General features: G+C 53.1%; 1 protein-coding gene and 1 long non-coding RNA gene across 7 annotated transcripts; one reads left to right on the forward strand and one right to left on the reverse strand.

The window, feature by feature from the left end:
- The first annotated feature begins 57 nt into the window (after window positions 1–57).
- On the forward strand, window positions 58–19032 carry CNKSR1 (connector enhancer of kinase suppressor of Ras 1). Of its 5 annotated transcripts, XM_003891379.5 has the most exons (22): window positions 58–245; window positions 6234–6716; window positions 9591–9748; window positions 9853–10034; window positions 11002–11086; window positions 11519–11560; window positions 11638–11742; window positions 12353–12412; window positions 12502–12570; window positions 12882–12983; window positions 13219–13289; window positions 13362–13435; window positions 13549–13655; window positions 13733–13760; window positions 14147–14319; window positions 16314–16387; window positions 16557–16628; window positions 17391–17464; window positions 17599–17660; window positions 17755–17854; window positions 17929–18110; window positions 18427–19025. In XM_003891379.5, exons 2-22 carry the CDS (start codon window positions 6665–6667, stop codon window positions 18694–18696), a joined length of 2142 nt encoding a protein of 713 aa, XP_003891428.1. In that variant the 5' UTR covers window positions 58–245; window positions 6234–6664; the 3' UTR covers window positions 18697–19025. The 5 variants fall into 5 exon arrangements, with proteins under 5 accessions (XP_003891428.1, XP_009200609.1, XP_031521628.1 ...); XM_009202345.4 differs by lacking the exon at window positions 58–245 and having other exon boundaries at window positions 5999–6716; window positions 17995–18110; window positions 18427–19032; XM_031665768.1 differs by lacking the exon at window positions 58–245 and having other exon boundaries at window positions 6000–6716.
- On the reverse strand, window positions 270–18477 carry LOC110743172. Of its 2 annotated transcripts, none has more exons than XR_002521782.2 (3): window positions 18299–18477; window positions 694–766; window positions 270–412 (listed from the first exon to the last, which is right to left on the reverse strand). It is a non-coding gene; the product is annotated as an uncharacterized LOC110743172 (long non-coding RNA). The 2 variants fall into 2 exon arrangements; XR_002521786.2 differs by lacking the exon at window positions 18299–18477 and adding an exon at window positions 7172–7259.
- Window positions 19033–19050: the final 18 nt, after the last annotated feature.

Raw genomic sequence — 19050 nt, forward strand, 5'->3', positions numbered from 1 at the left:
TCTAGTACTTTCTGTGCACCAGGCCTAGGGTGTCAATCTTGGTCTATCTTTGGAGCCCACATCCCTGCCTTCCCTCTGAGGTCCTAGCATCTGAACTGGAGCACCCAGATGGAGGCCTGATGCAGTGTGGGGTGGCGGGAGTGGGATCAGATTACTCTGTCCTGCTTCCGACAGAGACTGATCCCCAGAAAAGAAGGCTTCTGAGATTGCAGCCCCCTCCCGAGTCACCTACCCCCAGCGTCCAGGTGAGAGTCTCTCTTCTTCATTATGGGGCCCGTGGCACCCGCCGCTGTCCCACCATCTTCCAGACAGCATAGCAGGAGCCACCCAGCCCGAGGACAGCTAGCACTGTAGCCACAACTCCCACCAGCAGACTGCGGGGCTCTGCCTTCAGCTCACCAGCTACCTGCATCTGGAGGTGCACAGAGGGTGTGCCTCAGGGGTCAGTTGAGACTGCCAGGAAGGTGGGGAGTGGGAAGGGGCTGAGTAGGTGTAGCTAGGGGAAGGAGACATGGATGCTGGTACTGCCCCAGGGAGATTCCACCCCAATCCCTTTCGCCTCACTGCCCATCTGGGCCTGCCTGCTCAGGCGGCAGGGAACGTGACAGCCTGGCTGTTGGGGGTGTCAACCCAGCTATGGTAGGGGGAGGAAGGGGTCAGTCGTGCCAGAAACCATTGATCAGGGGTACTTACCTGTAGCACCCGGAAGTAACCAGGGGTCAGGCGTCGAAATCGCATGGTGGGCGGCACTGGTCTCCCTGGCGGCCTATAGGGTGGGAGCGGACATGAAGACCAGTGGTCTTTATGATACCAAGAAGTGGAAACTAGGGTAGAGGGGTCTCTGACCTTCTACATACGCAAGACCCAAGCCCTCAGAGGATGCTCACCCGCGCCTGCCTGCCAAGGTCTGGCAGGGGGCGGAGCAACTGGACCTTTAAATCTGGTCCCTTCCCCCACTGCCTACCATCCTGCCAGCCTTAGGAGCAGCTGTCAAAAGAGATCAGCATCAGGCTTGAGCGGCACCTCCCCCACTGTCCAAGGAGGCGGGTCTGGGTAGGCAGAAGAGGCCTTGGCTGGCAGGGCTCAGGAGTCCCAGGCCTGGGCCAGGTACTGGGCGGGCCTCCCTCAGCCCCTGGTCCGAGCCCCATCCCTACTTCAGATGATTGGATGCCAGCATTATGGAAGGAAGGGGAGGGTGCCTTTTCGATTTGATTTCTGTGAAATCAACCACCCCTACCTTGAGGGATGGCACATTTAACCTATTTCTTTCTTTCTTTTTTTTTCAAAGACAGAGTCTCACTCTGTCACCCAGGCCTGAGTGCAGTGGCATGATCTCAGCTCACTGCAACCTCTGCCACCCAGATTCAAGCGAATCTCCTGCCTCAGCCTCCCGAGTAGCTGAGATTACAGGCACCTGCCACTGCATCCGGTTAATTTTTGTATTTGTAGTAGAGACGGGGTTTCACCATATTGGTCAGGCTGGTCTTGAACTCCTGACCTCATGATCCACCCGCCTCGGCCTTCCAAAGTGCTGGGGTTAGAGGCATGAGCCACTGCGCCCAGCCAATTTAACCCGTTTCTTCAAGACAAAGTTTCTGCAGGGACTTCCCTGCCCTCAGCTTGAAACAGTGATAAAAGCATATCTGCATATACCAATTAAGAAAGCTGCCCATGACACGTTAAAAATAGTAGTCATTGTTCTAAGCACGTAACTTGTATTTCATTTGGTATCCATTATCTCTTAAATGAAAAAGTATGGTTGGGCAGCACTTTAGGAGGCTGAGGCAGGCAGATTGCTTGAGTCCAGGAGTTCGAGACCAGCCTGGGCAAAGGTGAAACCTCATCTCTACCAAAAAAAATAATAATAATTTAGCCAGGCATGGTGGTGCATGCCTGTAGTCCCAGCTACTCAGGAGGCTGAGGTAGGAGGATCACTTGAGCCCAGGAGGTGGAGGCTGCAATGAGCCGAGGTCGCACCATTGCACTCCAACCTGGGTGACAGCCAGACCCTCTCTCCAATAAAAAGAAAAGAAAAGAAAAAGTACAGTTTGCAGAATAGTATGTAGACTATCTGCAGATATAGAAAACAGAAGAATATCCCAAATTTAGCAGTGGCCTCCACTGGGGAACATGATAGAGACACACTGGGGAAAGGGCACATCCTGCTTTCACTTAACCTATTACCTTTGAAATGTATACAGCAAATATGTAGAACTTTATATTCATAAAGCTTTTTAAAATAGGCTGGGCATGGTGGCTTACGCCTGTAATCCCAGGGAGCCAAGCGTGGGAGGCCGAGGTAGGTGGATTACTTGAGGTCAGGAGTTTGAGACCAGCCTGGCCAACGTGGCAAAACCCTGTCTCTACTAAAAATACAAAAATTAACTGGGTGTGGTGGTGCACACCTGTAATCCCAGCTACTCGGGAGATTGAGGTACGAGAATCACTTGAACCTAGGAGGGAGAGGTTGCAGTGAGCCAAGACTGCGCCACTGTACTCCAGCCTGGGCAGCAGAGCAAGACTCTCTCAAAAAACAAAACAAAGCCCTTTAAAATAGAAGCTGCCGGCCGGGCATGGTGGTTTATGCCTGTAATCCCAGCACTTTGAGAGGCCGAGGCAAGTGGATCACTTGAGGTCAGGAGTTTGAGACCAGCCTGGCCAACATGGTGAAACCCCATCTCTACTAAAAATACAAAATTAGTCGGGTGTGGGGATGCACGCCTGTAATCCCAGCTACTTGGGAGGCTGAGGCAGGAGAATAGCTTGAACCTGGGAGGTGGAGGTTGCGCTGAGCCAAGATCACGCCATTGCACTCCAGCCAGGACAACAAGAGCAAAACTCCATCTCAAAAGAATAAATAAAAATAAAGAGAAGTTGCCACTTACTGTGTCCCTAACTGCCTAGCCCTGGCAGATGCTGGGAGCATAGAGTAAAGGGGCCGTGGTTCAAGGAGGAAAGGGGCTGGTTCTCACCTCTGGTGGCAGCTTAGGAAAGAAATTTGATGAAATCAAGATCTGTCTACCGAACACTGGGATAAAGGCTCTGTTAGAATTTACTGGACTTCGCTAGAGTGCCATAGGGAGGCTGCTGCATGAAGAGGCAAAAATGTTAAAGGAGGATGCAGCACAAAGTGTTCAAGGGACACAGACCCGAGGCAAAACACAAAGCTGGAGACAGGCATTTTGCAAATTTGAAGCCAACTGGCTCATAAAATGAAAGAGGCTGTTAATACCAAGTGTGAAAGTGGGATGGCATCACCAGAGCTGACCAAGTTCAGAGAAGCTGAAAATCTCAATTTGTATGTGACATTATTAAATGTTGACAACACACATACACTACATGGGCCAACCATGGGCGAAATTCAGACTTTGGGTCTCTGGGTTACCGGTAAGGTCGTGACAGGCTTTGACGACTGGGGGTGCTGCAGAAATTCTGAAGTAGGTGACAACAGTTGGCTCCTCCCCACAGAATTAAAGCAATAATAACTCATACCTACCCCATGATGCAGATTTCAAAGTACTTAATGTCATCACAGTGCTAAGGCCTAGGTATCTATCCCTTCTGGAGAGGAAGAAACAGATTCAGAGAGCTGTAGAAGTTGGGCTGAGTCACATAGCAGTTGAGTGTGGAACTGATTTTATCTGATTTTTTTTTTTTTTTTTTTGAGACAATTTTGCTCTTGTTGCCCAGGTTGGAGTGCAATGGCACAATCTCGACTCACTGCAACCTCTCCCTGTGGGTTCAAGCAATTCTCCTGACTCAGCCTTCCGAGTTGCTGGGATTATAGGTACCCTCCACCACGCCCAGCTAATTTTTTGGATTTTTAGTAGAGACAGGGTTTTGCCATGTTGGCCAGGCTGGTCTCGAACTCCTGACCTCAGATGATCCACCCGCCTTGGTCTCCCAAAGTGCTGGGATTACAGGCGTGAGCCACCGCGCCCAGCCTTTTTTTTTCTTTTTTTTGAGATGGAGTTTCACTTTTGTTGCCCAGGCTGGAGTGCAATGATGCGATCTTGGCTCACCGCTACCTCTACCTCCCGGGTTCAAGGGATTCTCCTGCCTCAGCTCCCGAGTACCTGGGATTACAGGCATGTACCACCACGCCTGGCTAATTTTGTATTTTTAGTAGAGATGGGGTTTCTCCATGTTGGTCAGGCTGGTCTCGAACTCCTGACCTCAGGTGATCCACCCACATCAGTCTCTCAAAGTGCTGGGATTACAGGCCTGAGCCACCACGCCCAGCTGATTTTATCTGATTCTAAAGTCCTGGTAGTCCCCTGACCTGAGATGATGATGATGAAAATGAACATTTACTATGTGTCAGATATTTTTCTAAGATGAAAGCTCTTACTCTGGGGTCCAGAATTCAGGGGATCCATAAACTTGGATGGGAAAAATTATATTTTTATTTTTGCTAACCTGTAACCAAAATTTATGATTTCCTTGTATATGGATTGAAGTAGTAGTATCTTTGGCTTAGTCACCAACAGAAATCACAGACATTTTGGCCGGGTGTGGTGGCTCATGCCTGTAATCCCAGCACTTTGGGAAGCCGAGGCGGGTGGATCACGAGGTCAGGAGATCGAGACCATCCTGGCCAACACAGTGAAACCCTGTCTCTACTAAAATTACAAAAAACTTAGCCAGGTGTGGTGTCAGGCGCCTGTAGTCCCAGCTACTCGGGAGGCTGAGGCAGGAGAATGGCGTGAACCCGGGAGGCGGAGCTTGCAGTGAGCCGAGATTGTGCCACTGCACTCCAGCCTAGGCGACAGAGCGAGACTCCTTCTCATCAAAAAAAAGAAATCACAGACATTTTCATGTCAAATTGTAGTTATTGCAAGTATCTCAAAATATTTATGCTCGAATGATTTCAAATTCACAGTGGTTGTTAAACCACCGCTAAATTGTTCATGAGCACCTTCTGTTTCAGATGCTCCTGTGATGTAGCCGCCATTAACTGGGCACCTCCAGGCCTAGCAGTGGTTCAGTGACCAAAGGGTGAATCTGCCTGTTCTCAGTAGAGCTTCTCCACTCTTCTGCATTCCCTGTCTTTAGTTGTTTGCTGATCAATATGTAAGAGGAGGGGAGTCAAAGACCACCGCACAGTTTAATGTTCTTATTCAAGCTGGTCGACAACACACTGAGGTCATTAAAAAAGGAAAATTTAACTTTTGGCCAGTCTTGTTAATGTTAGTAAACCCATAATATCATAAATTTCTGGTTTTATTTTTTTGAGATGGGGTCCTGCTATGTTGCCCAGGTGGCTTTGAACTCTAGGCTTCAGTGATACTCCCCACCTCAACCTTTCAACCTCTCAACCTCTCGAGTAGCTAGAACTACAGTTGTGTGCCAGCACTCCCCAGCTCCATATTTTTTTTTTTTTTTTTTTTTTGTGGGTGTTTTTGTGAGACGGAGTCTCGCTCTGTCACCAGGCTGGAGTGCAGTGGCATAATCTCAGCTCACTGCAACCTCCGCCTCCTGGGTTCAAGCGATTCTCCTGCCTCAGCCTCCTGAGTAGCTGTGACTACAGGCGTGCACCACCACACCCAGCTAATTGTTGTATTTTTAGTACAGATGGGGTTTCACCATGTTGGGCAGGCTGGTTTCCATCTCTTGACCTCGTAATCCACCCGCCTTGGCCTCCCAAAGTGCTAGGATTACAGGCGTGAGCCACTGCGCCTGGCCAAATTTGTTTTTAAATATAGTTTTGATAATTATTCTCATTGTAATCCTAAGCATTTTGTTTTGTGTGTTTGTTTATTCATTTATTTATAATATAGAGTTTTGCTCTGTTGTCCAGGCTGGAGTGCAGTGGCATGATCTTGGCTCACTGGAACCTCCACCTCCTGGGTTCCAGCGATTCTCCTGCCTCAGCCTCCTGAGTAGCTGGGATTATAGGCACCCACTATGCCCAGCTAATTTTTTGTATTTTTAGTAGAGATGGGGTTTCACCATGTTGGCCAGGCTGGTCTTGAACTCCTGACCTCAATTGATCCGTCCACCTCGGCCTCCCAAAGTGCTGGGATTACAGGCGTGAGCCACCATGCCCGGCCTGTTTTATGCCTTTATAAGCAGCTATTCTGAGAAAGCGTTCACAAGCCTCACCAGATGCCGGAGTCCATACTGCAAAATCAAAGGGAGGCTAAACACCCCAGTTCTAAAATGTTTTCAAGCTATTCAGATACTGTGCACACCTGCCCTTTGAAGTAAGGTCTATTATATCTCCTTTACAGACCCAGAAACGGAGGCGCAGAAGTTATGGTCAGCCCCAGGTCACACAGTTAACAAGAGCTGGCCTAGGCACCCAGGGACCTGGCACCCTAGCCTCCGTGCTTTGCTACTGAGCTTAGCACTCCTCTTGTGGCTTTTTCTTGAGGAGCCCAAGGGTCAGCGTCCCACCCAGCCATATGAGGCCAGTGGCACTGCCCCCTAGCTGGGGTGAGATGCCAGAGCCCTAGGATGCCTGAAAGGCTGGGCAGGAGGCGGATGGGCGTGGGCCAATGGCTGTCGCAGTGCCTCACCTGGCCGTCTGTGTGAGCCCAGGTATGCAGTAGGCTCCGCCCAGGACCCAGCCCGGCCCCTCCTCAGGCCTGGGCTCTGGGAGCGGAAATTCCGGCGCCAGCGGGGCAATACAGGAGCTGATGCGAGCCGGCAGCGCTGGGCCATGGAACCGGTAGAGACCTGGACCCCCGGAAAGGTGGCAACTTGGCTGAGAGGTGGGTGGGACCGGGGTAGAGTTGGGCTTGAAGGGGACTAGGTGTGGGTCCCACCGGAAGAGGGAGGAGGGGAAAAGGAAAAAGAACCTGTGGACTGGGCGCGGTGGCTCACACCTGTAATCCCAGTACTTTGGGAGGCCAAGGTGGGTGGGTCACGTGAGGTCAGGAGTTCAAGACCAGCCTGGTCAACATGGTGAAACCCTGTCTCTACTAAAAATACAAAAATTATCTGGGGGTGGTGGCAGGTACCTGTGTAATCCCAACTACTTGGGAGTCTGAGGCAGGAGAATCGCTTGAACCCAGGAGGTGGAGGTTACAGTGAGCCGAGATTGCACCGCTGCACTCCAGCCTGGGTGACAGAGTGAGATTCATCCCAAAAAAACCACAAAAAACAAAATAACCTGCGGGCTCTATCAGTCAGTCAGTCAGTCAACAAGTATTTACAGAGTACCTACCATGTTCCAGGTACTGTGCTCGGCAGGGAGACAAATGAGATGACCCCGGGGGCCCCAAGGACCCAGAAGGGGGCCCCTCATTGTGGCAGCAGCCAAAGAGGCCTCTAGGGTGGTAATGGGGAGGCGGTGTCATGAAAACAGGAGGGAGGCCTGGCAGGCCCAGGCCTACTGTATCTTGTTTATCTTCCCTGGCCCCAGGGCCAGTGGGCTGTTGTTAAATCCATTTCTTAGAGTCAGAAACTGACGCACAGAGCCAGGAAGTGATTTGCTCAGTCTCTGGTGTCATTCTGCCCCCTCCACACCCTGAGCTCCTAGTGACAGAAGCAGAAGGCCTAGACCAGACTGAAGAGGTTGACACAGCCCCACCCTGGGGCTCCTATCCAAGGGGCAAGGTGCTGTCCAGGCTCAGCGAGCCCAGACAGATGGGAAGCAGCACACCCCACAGGCAGACTCAGAGAAGGGCCTCCTGACACGCAGTGCAGTGCAGCCAGGAGCAGGCAGTCAAGACACGCCTCCCAGAGCCCGGAGCTGGAGCGCACTAGACAGGCTCAGGAGGACCAGCCCAGGTAAGGGCAGGAATTCACGGCTGGGTTCAGACTCCCAGGCTGGATTCCAGGCCCACCCCCACCACTTGCCAGCTCTGTGACCGTAGGTCTCGGTTTTTCTGCCCATCAAATGGGAAAGGCAACTCTGACCTCATAAAGTGGACAAAGTGAGACAATCATGACACAGCTCATTTGTAGCTCAATTCCTGGGGCTATTGTGAGGGCAGCAGCCGAATACAGTCACCATGCAGGAAGGAGGTGGCTCAGGGACCCATAGCCAGGGAGTGACAGGTTCATGAACTCCCAGTCCGGTGCTCTGAATGTGACACAGGGAACACACACACACACACCCCCCCCCCAGTGAAGGAGCCTGGCTCAGGAGGGGAAGAATTCCTTTGAAGAGTGAGCAAGCTACTTAACCTCTGTGTCAGTTTTCCCATCTGTAAACAGGATAATGATAGTCTTTACCTCCTAGAAATGTAGTGAGAATCAAATGTGTTAATATGTGTAAAGCTGTTATAGCTTTGCATAGCACATAGTAAGCCCTCGATAGACGCTTTTCTTATTTTTGAGTGTCTACCTTGTCCAGGCACAGGCTGGGGGTTAGAGACAAATGGTTATCTAAGGCCTGATCTTTGAAGAGCCTGTGATAAAATGGGAAAGACCGATGGTCAAGTGCAGGGGTTTGTGGAGGCTCGGGGGCAGTGGGAACAAGAGGAGAGCCCCCCACCCCACTCAGCCTGGGAAGTTATGGAAGTCTTCCTGGAGGAAGTTAGTTGAAAAAGGAAGTGAAGGAGCTAGAACAGCAACACCAGCAGGAGGAATAGCACTCTAAGGACCCTGAGGTAAAAGGGTATTCCAGGAGCTGCAAGGAATTAGCTCTGTGCATCTGAAGTGTTGAGTCTGGGGGGCTCTTCAGGATATGATGCTGGAAAGGGAGGTGGTAGCCTAATCATACAGGGCCTGTAGATCATGGTAAAGTCTGGCAATAATAATATGATGGCTATTATTGACTTGTCTCCCACGAACCAGACAATGGCCAAGGCCTTGACATATGTCGTGTCATTTAAAACACACATGATTAGAAGGTAGGTACTTTTATTATTCCCATGTTACAGGTGAGAAAACTGAGGCACAGAGCAGTGCTATTACTTGCTCAAGTGTTCACAGTGTCTCAGTGACTCCACGGCCTCTTGTTCTTATCCCCTATATTGTTAGTTCTCAAACTTAAGGGAGCATCATAATCACCTGCAGGATTCGTTAAAATACAAACAGCTGGATGGGCGTCGTGGTTCACACCTGTAATTCCAGCACTTTGAGAGACTGAGGCAGTTGAATTGCTTGAGCCCAGGAGTTCGAGACTTGCCTGGGCAACATGGCGAAACCCCGGCTCTGCAAAAAATACAAAAATTAGTTGGGTGTGGTGGTGTGTGCCTGTAGTCCCAGTTACTCGGGAGGCTGAGGTGGGAGGATGGATTGAACCTAGGAGGTCAAGGCTGCAGTGAGCCATGATTGTGTTTCAAGCCCCTGTCTCAAAAAAAAAAAAAAAAAAAAAAAAAGATAAAGAAAAACTGCTGGGCCCCAACCTCAGAGTTTCTGATTCAGCAGGTGTGGTGTGAGGCCTGATAATTTGCATTTCTAGCAAGTTGTCCGGTGAGGCTGCTGCTGCTGGTCTGGGGGCCACTTTTGAGAGCCCTATACTTTCCTGCTCCTCAACTCGGTGGCCTCATCTGTGAAATGGGCAGAACAGCCTGGGTGTCAGGGTTATCATTAGGGCTAGACTAGAGGGAAAAGGACTTTGCAGGCGTGAAGAACCAGCCCAAAAGGTCCTGACACCTCTGCTTCCCCCGAGCTGAGCCCTGCTCTCCCTCCAGGTCTTGACGACTCCCTGCAGGACTATCCCTTTGAGGACTGGCAGCTGCCTGGCAAGAACCTGCTCCAGCTCTGCCCCCGAAGCCTCGAGGCTCTGGCTGTGCGGTGTCTGGGACACCAGGAGCTCATCCTGGGCGGGGTGGAACAGCTCCAGGCCCTGGTGAGTGAATGCTGGTCACACTGGCTGCAGCTTCCACCAACCTGGGGGGTGTCGATGGGGGCTGGCTGCTGCCAGGGAGGTGACTTGCCCTCTCTTTGGCACAGAGCTCCAGGCTACAGACAGAGAACCTGAAGAGCCTGACAGAGGGGCTGCTGGGGGCAACCCGTGACTTCCAGAGCATAGTCCAAGGCCGCCTGGGGGACTGTGCCAAGACCCCTATTGATGTCCTCTGTGCAACTGTGGAGCTGGTGCATGAAGCCAACGCCCTCCTCTTCTGGCTCAGCAGGTACCCAGGTTGGGGTGACGAGTGAGGGACTCTTGTCATCTTTGGCCTCCTCCAGGGTGTGGGAGAGAAAAACAGAGCTTGGCTCTTGTTCAGATATGGTGAGCCAGGTGTGGTGGCTTACGTCTGTAATCCCAGCACTTTGGGAGACCGAAGCAGGCAGATCACTTGAGGTCAGGAGTTTGAGACCAGCCTAGCCAACATGGTGAAACCCCGTCTTTACCAAAAATATTAAAAATTAGCCAGTTGTGGTGGTGCGCACCTGTAATCCCAGCTACTCGGGAGGCTGAGGCAGGAGAATCACTTGAACCTGGGAGGTGCAGGTTCCAGTGAGCCAAGATCATGCCACTGTACTCCAGCCTGGGCAACAGAGTGAGACTCCATCTCAGAAAAAAAAAAAAGATACAGCGGAGCAGGGCAAAGGGATTAGTCCATCTGTGCAGGGGCACTGGGATGCCTGGGTTCCCACCCCATCCTCCAGCTTGTAATAATCAGTCTCATCAACAACCACTGAATGGAGAGCCTCCCCAACCCTGTTCACTGGCTGCTGCTTGTCCTCAGATGCCACCTCAAATGTCACCTGCTTGAGGAAGCTTTCCCTGTTGTACACTCTCAAAGCTATACTATTAATAATAAATAATAACTTATTATTATAAACTCATTATCCAATGTTTCATGATACTCATTACAACTGAAGTTAAATTGATACTGATGTATGATGTCTTTAAAGTCTGTTTCCCCAGTGCCTAGAACAGGGGTTGGCATGTGGTAGGCACATGACAAATAAGTCCTCTGCTAATCCCTTTAGATGTCTCAATCATCTCCTTTACTCTAAACCAAAACCCATCAGAGCAGGTATTATCCCCAAGTCTCTGAGGTGAGTAATTGGTGAGTAATTGGCTCTGAGTGGTTAAGCATAGTCCCTTAACCACTGTGCCATTCTTCCCCTGTGCCATTCTTCCCCTGCCAGGTACCTCTTCTCCCACTTAAATGACTTCTCGGCATGCCAGGAGATCCGGGACTTGTTGGAGGAGCTGAGCCAGGTCTTGCATGAGGTAGGAGAACCAAGGGCCAGGCTTGGCCCATGCCCTAGAGACCAAGCTGGGCTAGAGCTTTTTATAACCTGTGAATCAGCCCAGGATCGGGTATGAGGCTTGAGACGAGCGAGAAAGGAGGAGAGGAGGTCCTGCAACTGGGTATGGGACGATGGGGCCTTTTGGGGTCTCCTAGCTGGTAGGGGAATTTTGACACTCAGGACAGGGTGGGAGGGCAGGGCACGTGTGGTGACTTCTGGGGGCCTGGTATCAGGGAAACGAGCCCTCTGGTTAAAACACTGAGGCCCTGTGGTTCTGGGCAGGGAGCCAGTGGTTCTGGGCAGGGAGAAGGCAGGGAGGGACTGCAGGGAATCCCACCCTGCCCCCAGGAGAAGGCAGTCCCCCTATGGCCCTTGCTCAGGGGAGGCCCCCGCTCTCTCATTCTGCTTCCAGGATGGTCCAGCAGACGAGAAGGAGGGCACAGTCCTGAGGATTGTGAGTCTGTGGGGTGGGAAGGGAGTGAGGGTGGGGACGATCAGGTTCAGGCTAGACAGCCCGCTCCCCTCCCCCAGTGCAGCCACGTGGCTGGGATCTGCCACAACATCCTGGTCTGCTGCCCCAAGGAGCTGCTGGAGCAGAGGGCCATGCTCGAGCAGGTGCAGCTGGACAGTCCATTGGTGAGCCCTGCCCTCCCACCTCTCACTTCTGACCCCTTGGCAGCCTTGTCAGGACCTGAAATAGGGTCCAGGATCCCGCAGAATCCCGTGCTGCCCTGGCGGGAAAGCCTTTTTTGTACAGATACTAAAATGGAGGCCCAGAGGATTGGCTAGGGTCTCCCATTGCTCCGCACCTCCCCAGTCCCCACACCACGTGGGTGTGGCCTCAGGTAGGGTGTTCCAGCCTTGGGATGGAGACAGGGCAGGGGCTCGGGGGTAGTTAGGAGAAAGGGAGAGGACGTGACCTTTCTTGATTTAATCTTTGACCAGTGGGGAAGACCAGAGCCCTATCCCTGCCCTATCCCTGCTTGTCCCTTTAGGAATGTTGCTAAGAAGCTGGTACCTCAGAAATCAGGGTCTCCAGTTTCCCTATCGTTCTTAGCAGAGGGGAAGTCAGAGGCCCAGAGGAGTAGCAAGTCCAAAGTCACACAGCAAGTCTGGGCAGGACCAGCTTGGGGTCAGCTCTTGCCACTGTTCCACCCACTGTAGAGTCCTAGTGTCTGGCAGGGGTCCTGCCTACTGGCCCTGTTGCCCCCCCAGCCCCCAGTGACTGCAGCCTCTGCCTCTGCAGGACCTGGAAATTCACACCACCAGCAATTGCCAGCACTTTGTGTCCCAAGTGGACACCCAGGTGAGAGCCCCACACCCTTTCCAGCCACCCACCCCTGAAGCCTCTCACCTGCAAACCAGGCCAACCTCAGGCCCCATTCCCCACACCAGGTTCCCACTGACTCCCAACTGCAGATCCAACCTGGAGACGAGGTTGTCCAGATCAACGAGCAGGTGGTGGTGCGTGAGGAGAGGGATGTGGTAGGAGGTGAAGGGGTCACCAAGTGGAACCCAAGTCTGGTGGGTGGGGAGGCAACCAAGCGTTCTGACCAGGGTTGTGGGAGCTGCCTTCCAGGAGATGAACCAGCTAAGTCTGGTGAGAGCATCCTCTGCAGAGCCCAGGTGACGGGACCCATGGAAGCTCCCAGGAGGCTGCATGAGGGGAGGCAGAGTGGGAGGTTGAGAGAGCGCCCCCAGCACGAGGGTGAGAGTTGGTGGTTGCTTCAGAGCCTCCTGCCCAGTTGATGCCAGCCAGTGTCTCTGTCCCCCAGGTTGGATGGCCCCATAAGAACATGGTAAGGGAGCTGCTGCGGGAGCCAGCTGGACTCAGCTTAGTGCTGAAGAAGATCCCGATACCGGAGACCCCCCCGCAGGTACCTTCCCCTGCCGCCCCAAGCTGCCTTCAGATTCCCCCAACAGGTACCTGCCCCCACCACCCCCACACCCGCCTTCAGACCCCCCCCACCGGTACCTTCCCCCATCGCGCCCCCCCAGCTGCCTCCAGACCCCCCCACAGGTACCTGCCCCTGCTGCTCCCCTACCCCTGTTGCACCCCTAACCTGCTTTCAGACTCCTGTCTCCATTGCTTTGTTCCTGGTTGTTCCCCAGACGCCCCCTCAGGTCCTGGACTCCCCGCACCGGAGGAGCCCATCACTGTCTCTGGCCCCACTGTCTCCCAGGTAACAGGCTCTGTCCAGGTGTGTCTTGGTGGGGAGACCATGGGCTCATCTCATCCCCTTTGCCCTCCCCAGGGCCCCATCTGAAGACGTCTTTGCCTTCGACCTGTCTTCAAACCCCAGTCCCGGACCCAGCCCTGCCTGGACAGGTAGTCTCAAAGCCCCATGGATGCCCTGGACACGGCATCTGGATGCCCAGTTCTGACCCCAAGCCTGGGACTGGGCTCATAGACTTTCCCTGTCTCTTCTCCCTCCCTGACAGACTCTGCCTCCCTTGGCCCTGAGCCCCTGCCCATCCCCCTGGAAACCCCAGCCATACTCCCAGCAGGGGTAGCAGGGACTCCAGGGCTCCCTGAATCCCCTGACAAGGTAAACTCAGGGGCTCAGCAAGGAGGTGGGTGGATCTAGACCTGGATCCTTCTCTCACCCTTCTGATATCCTTTCAGAGTCCTGTTGGTCGGAAGAAATCAAAAGGTATGAGGTGCGCTGGACTAAGTGGGGGTCCCCCTGTCTGAGGAGCTGTTAAAAATCTTTACGTGCTGGGCAAGACCACCCCCATCCTTCCCACACAGCCTCTCCTGGAAACAGCTGTGTTTCTGGGGTCAGACAGAGCTGTGCTCCTAGTCTGGGCCTCTCACCAGCTCTGTGACTTTGAGCAAACAGGTTAGCCTCTAGTCTTCGGTTTGCTCATCTCTAAAACAAGAAGGGTCATCCCACCTCAGAGATGACACACGCAGCCTTCTGAGCAGAGTGTGGATTCAGAGATCTCACTTGGGGATGCTCGTGGAAGGCCAGGGAGCATGTTTAGCGGGGGCACCTTGCCAGCCCCTCACTGCCCAGCTTGTGCTGTGCTGCTACAGGCCTGGCGACCCGGCTGAGCCGCCGGCGGGTGTCATGCCGTGAGCTGGGCCGGCCGGACTGTGACGGCTGGCTCCTGTTGCGAAAAGCACCCGGTGGCTTCATGGGCCCGCGCTGGCGCCGCTGCTGGTTTGTGCTCAAGGGACACACGCTCTACTGGTACCGCCAGCCCCAGGTAAGACCTCCCACACACAAACAGGTAGGCAAGTGAGTCACCTCCAGGCCTCAATTCTCATCTCTGTTCAATCATCCATTCTTATTCCTGGTCCCAGGTTCTGATGTTCCCATCTGTTAAATGGGGACTTACTTCAGAGAGAAATGAGTTAATATATGTATAAAAGCAGTTTGGAAAAGGTATCACAGGAGGTATAGAGAAAAATCTTTTTTTTTTTTTTGAGACAGAGTCTCGCTCTGTTGCCCAGGTTGGAGTGCAGTGGCGTGATCTCAGCTCACTGCAAGCTCCGCCTCCCGGATTCACGCCATTCTCCTGCCTCAGCCTCCCAAGTAGCTGGGACTACAGAAGACCGCCACCACAGCCGGCTAATTTTTTGTATTTTAGTAGAGACAGGGTTTCACCGTGTTAGCCAGGATGGTCTCCATCTCCTGACCTCGTGATCTGCTTGCCTCAGCCTCCCAAAGTGCTGGGATTACAGGTGTAAGCCACCACGCCCAGCCCCGAAAAATCTTTTTTTTTTTTTTTAAGAGATGGGGTCTTGCTATATTGCTCAGGCTTGTCTCAAACTCCTGGGCTCAAGCGTTCTGCCTGCTTCAGCCCCCCAGAGTGCTGGGATTACAGGTGTGAGCCACCACATCTGGCTGAAAAATCACTTCTATTCTGCCCACTTCTTATCCTTCTGATATTCTGTCCATCCCAATGATGGGTCATTCATTTACTCATTTATTCATTCAATATTCAGGTGACTACTGTGAACCCAGCTCTAGGCTGGGCACTATGGACACACAGAAGAGCGGATGGTTTTTGCTTCTCCAGAACTTAGAGGCTATTAGGGGAGAGGGATGAATACGCATTCAAGGACAATGTAGGAACTGTGTACTAAGATAAAGGGAAAGCCCAAGGGATATGTGGGAGCACAACAGAGGTATCCAGTTCCTCCTGAGGAGTCCAGATGCCCCCTGACAACGCAATACCTGGCAGTTAGTTGCATGGGAAGGGGAAAGAAAACCAGGAAGAGAAAGCAGCATTCAGAAAACTCAGGGGCATGAAGCAGTTTGTTTGTGTCTACTGAAGGAACAAATGCATGAGCAGGCTCTTCTTGTTTGGGTTTTTGGTTTTTGTGTTTGAAACAGAGTCTTGCTTTGTCACCCAGGCTGGAGGGCAGTGGCATGATCTCAGCTCACTGCAGCCTCCGCCTCCCAGGTTCAAGTGATCCTCCTGCCTCAGCCTCCTGAGTAGCTGGGACTGTAAGCACATGCCGCCATGCCTAGCTAAGTTTTGTGTTGTTTTGTTTTGTTTTGTTTTGTTTTGTTTTGTTTGAGACGGAGTCTTATTCTGTTGCCCAGGCTGGAGTGCAGTGGTGCAGTCACGGCTCACTGCAACCTCTGCCTCCCAGGTTCAAGCGATTCTCCTGCCTCAGCCTCCCGAGTAGCTGGAATTACAGACACCTGCCACTACACCTGGCTAATTTTTTGTAGTTTTAGTGGAGATGGGGGTTTCACCATGTTGGCCAGGCTGGTCTCGAACTCCTGACCTTGTGATCCTCCAGCCTCAGCCTCCCAAAGCAGTGGGATTACAGATGTGAGCTACTGCGCCCGGCCTAAGATTTTAATTTTTTGTAGAAATGGGCTTTTTTCCAAGGCTGGTCTCAAACTCCTAGGCTCAAATGGTCTTCCTGCCTTGGCCTCCCAAAGTGCTAGGATTACGGGCATGAGCCACCATGCCCAGCCTTCAGGCTGCTCTTTTTTTTTTTTTGACTGTTTCTCTGATATCTTTGGCTCCCCTTTCCTGGCTTAGAGGCATCCTTTGGCCACACCTCCTACCCTGACCCCAGATTCCAGCCCTGAGCTCTAGAAACAGAGAGACTTGTTAGAGAGCCCAGGAGATGCCTTCTCCCCTCCACAACCCTCAGGAGACCGAGGGGTATCTAGGAGCTGACTGGGCCTTGAGAGTATTGGGGTTCCAACCTGACCCTCATGCTGTGATCCCCCCAGGATGAGAAGGCTGAGGGCCTCATCAATGTCTCCAACTATAGTCTGGAAAGTGGACATGATCAGAAGAAGAAATAGTTAAGTCTTGGGATATGATGGGCTGGGGGATGGAGACAGAAAGGGAGAGGAAGAGTGATGGGGTGGCAGTGGGAGGTGTGGCAAGTGGCTGGGGCGCCCAGAATCCAGCCTCTCCGGGCTCTGGGTGGGCACGCCCAGGCTGAGTGATGCTCCTCCACTCCTTGACAGTGTGTTTCAGCTCACCCATGATGTGTACAAACCCTTCATCTTCGCTGCTGATACCCTGACAGATCTGAGCATGTGAGTGCTGCCTCCCTTAGCCCCTACTCTCATATAATTCCCAACCTCTGTGAGCTTGGGAGCCTGGGCTCAGGAGCCTGGAGATGCAAAGTCCAGCTCTCTGAGAGTGGTTGGTCAAGGTACTCACTTCTCTCTCTCTTTTTTTTTTTTTTTTTTTTTTTGAGACAGAGTCTCACTATGTCAGCCAGGCTGGAGTGTAGTGGCGCCATCTTGGCTCACTGCAACCTCTACCTCCTGGGTTCAAGTGATTCTCCTGCCTCAGCTTCCTAGGTAGCTGAGACTATAGGCGCCTACCACCACACCTGGCTAATTTTTGTATTTTTAGTAGAGACGGGGTTTCACTGTGTTGGCCAGGCTGGTCTTGAACTCCTGAACTTGTGATCCGCCCGCCTCGGCCTCCCAAAGTGCTGAGATTACAGATGTGAGCCACCGCGCCCGGCGTCTCTCTTTTTTTTAATTAAAAAGTTTTGGAGGCAGATGGGATTTGCTCTTTTGCCCTAGCTGGTCTTAAACACTTGGTCTTAAACAATCCTCCTGCCTCAGCTCCCCAAAGTGTTGGGGTGACAGACGTGAGTCACCGCACACAGTCAGTACTCAGTTCTCTAAGCCCCAGTTTCATCATCTCTAAAATGGGTGACTAAGAGTTCATCCTTCTCAGAGTTGCTCTGAGAATCATCAGAAGATGATGTGGGTAAAAAGCCCCTAGCATACAAGAGGACCCCGGAGGATAGAAACCCCGTGAGACCTGCTTGCTCTCCGTAGGTGGGTGCGTCATCTCATTACCTGCATCTCCAAGTACCAGTCTCCGGGCCGGGCGCCCCCGCCTCGAGAGGAAGGTAGGTGTCTCACAGGGTTGAGTAGGAGGAACCCTCACCTGAGCCTCTGCCTTTCCTGGGATGGGGGCTGGGAATTCAAATGCCCTAGGCCACTCCCTGGCCTCCCCAAAGCCCACTGCTCCTCCTCACCCCAGACTGCTACAGTGAGACCGAAGCAGAAGACCCAGACGATGAGGCTGGGTCCCGCTCAGCCTCGGTGAGTAGGGGGCTGCCGGGGGTAGGAGGTGGGGATAAATAGCAGGGCATGGAGCTCAGACAGAGACCCTCTGTGCTTTCCACCCTGCCTGCAGCCCAGCCCTGCTCAAGCTGGGAGTCCCCTCCATGGAGACACATCACCTGCAGCCACCCCCACACAGCGCAGCCCACGGACCTCCTTTGGCTCTCTGACAGGTGCTGGGCTGGAGTTGGGAGCTGGGCTGGGAGCTGGGGTGGGCACATCCTCATCCTGCTCCTCCCTCCCACAGACAGCAGTGAAGAGGCACTGGAAGGAATGGTACAGGGGCTGAGGCAGGGTGGTGTGTCCCTCCTAGGCCGGCCACAGCCCCTAACCCAGGAACAGTGGCGGAGCTCTTTCATGCGGCGCAACCGAGACCCTCAGCTCAATGAGCGAGTGCACCGTGTACGGGCGCTACAGAGCACACTCAAGGTCAGCTGGGGGCCCTGGGCACAGCAAGGGACTAAGCTCTGGGCTTCAGGCTTTGGTTTGCAGCTCTCACCTCCACCCTGGGCACCAGACTCCAGACTTAGCTCTGGACTCTGAGCTTAGCAGCTGACGATGGGCTCAGCTGTGGACTGGGCCAGGCTCTGGGTTCCAAGTGGGGATTTGAGTCTCACCTGGGCTCCTCGTGCCACGCTGGCCAGGTGCTGGCTTCTAGGCACCAGACTCCAGAGTGAAGTCTGGTCTCAGACTCTGCCCACGTCCCTGGGTGATCACGGTCCCTTAGCCCCTCCTCTCCACACAGGCAAAGCTGCAGGAGCTGCAGGTCCTAGAAGAAGTGCTGGGTGACCCTGAACTGACAGGAGAGAAGTTCCGCCAGTGGAAGGAGCAGAACCAGGAGCTGTACTCAGAGGCCCTGGGGGCCTGGGGAGTGGCACAGGCTGAAGGCAGCTCCCACATCTTGGCCTCTGACTCCAGAGAACATACCCCCAACTCCCTGTCCTCTGACCCTGAAGAGCACTCCCATCTCTGCCCTCTGACCTCAGAGAGCAACCTCCAACCTCCTGACCTCTGATCCTGGCCAGCACTCTAGCTCCTGACCTTTGACCCGAGGGCCACCTCAACCCCAGCTTCTGACATGTCCAGGACAGAGCATCCCTGGATTCTGTTCAGGGTGGGAAGTAGTACTGCTAATCACGGTCTCACCCCGAGCTGACCCCTCTGCCTGCGCTTTGTGCCACCCTCTCTCTTGCCAAAGAAGAAACTCTCCCACCCCATCCTCCCATCTCTGGGCCACAGCCCTGCCCCTCCAGTTCCTTGACAGTTCTCCCCCAAAACCAGGTCTGTACAGGTGTTCTTTGTTTTACATGAGGGCTACTTTCCAACCAAATACAGTCAATTTTTAAAAAAATGAGTCTACATGTATCTT

The sequence above is a fragment of the Papio anubis genome, chromosome 1 (genome assembly GCF_008728515.1).
Source record: "Papio anubis isolate 15944 chromosome 1, Panubis1.0, whole genome shotgun sequence".
Classification (NCBI taxonomy): domain Eukaryota; kingdom Metazoa; phylum Chordata; class Mammalia; order Primates; family Cercopithecidae; genus Papio; species Papio anubis.

Coding starts and splice junctions, on each gene's coding strand:
- CNKSR1 (XM_003891379.5), top strand. CDS start 6,665: ATGGAACCGGTAGAGACCTGGACCCCCGGAAAGGTGGCAACTTGGCTG. Junction 12,413..12,501: donor TGTCCCAAGTGGACACCCAG/GTGAGAGCCCCA, acceptor TCCCCACACCAG/GTTCCCACTGACTCCCAACT. Junction 12,984..13,218: donor TACCGGAGACCCCCCCGCAG/GTACCTTCCCCT, acceptor GTTGTTCCCCAG/ACGCCCCCTCAGGTCCTGGA.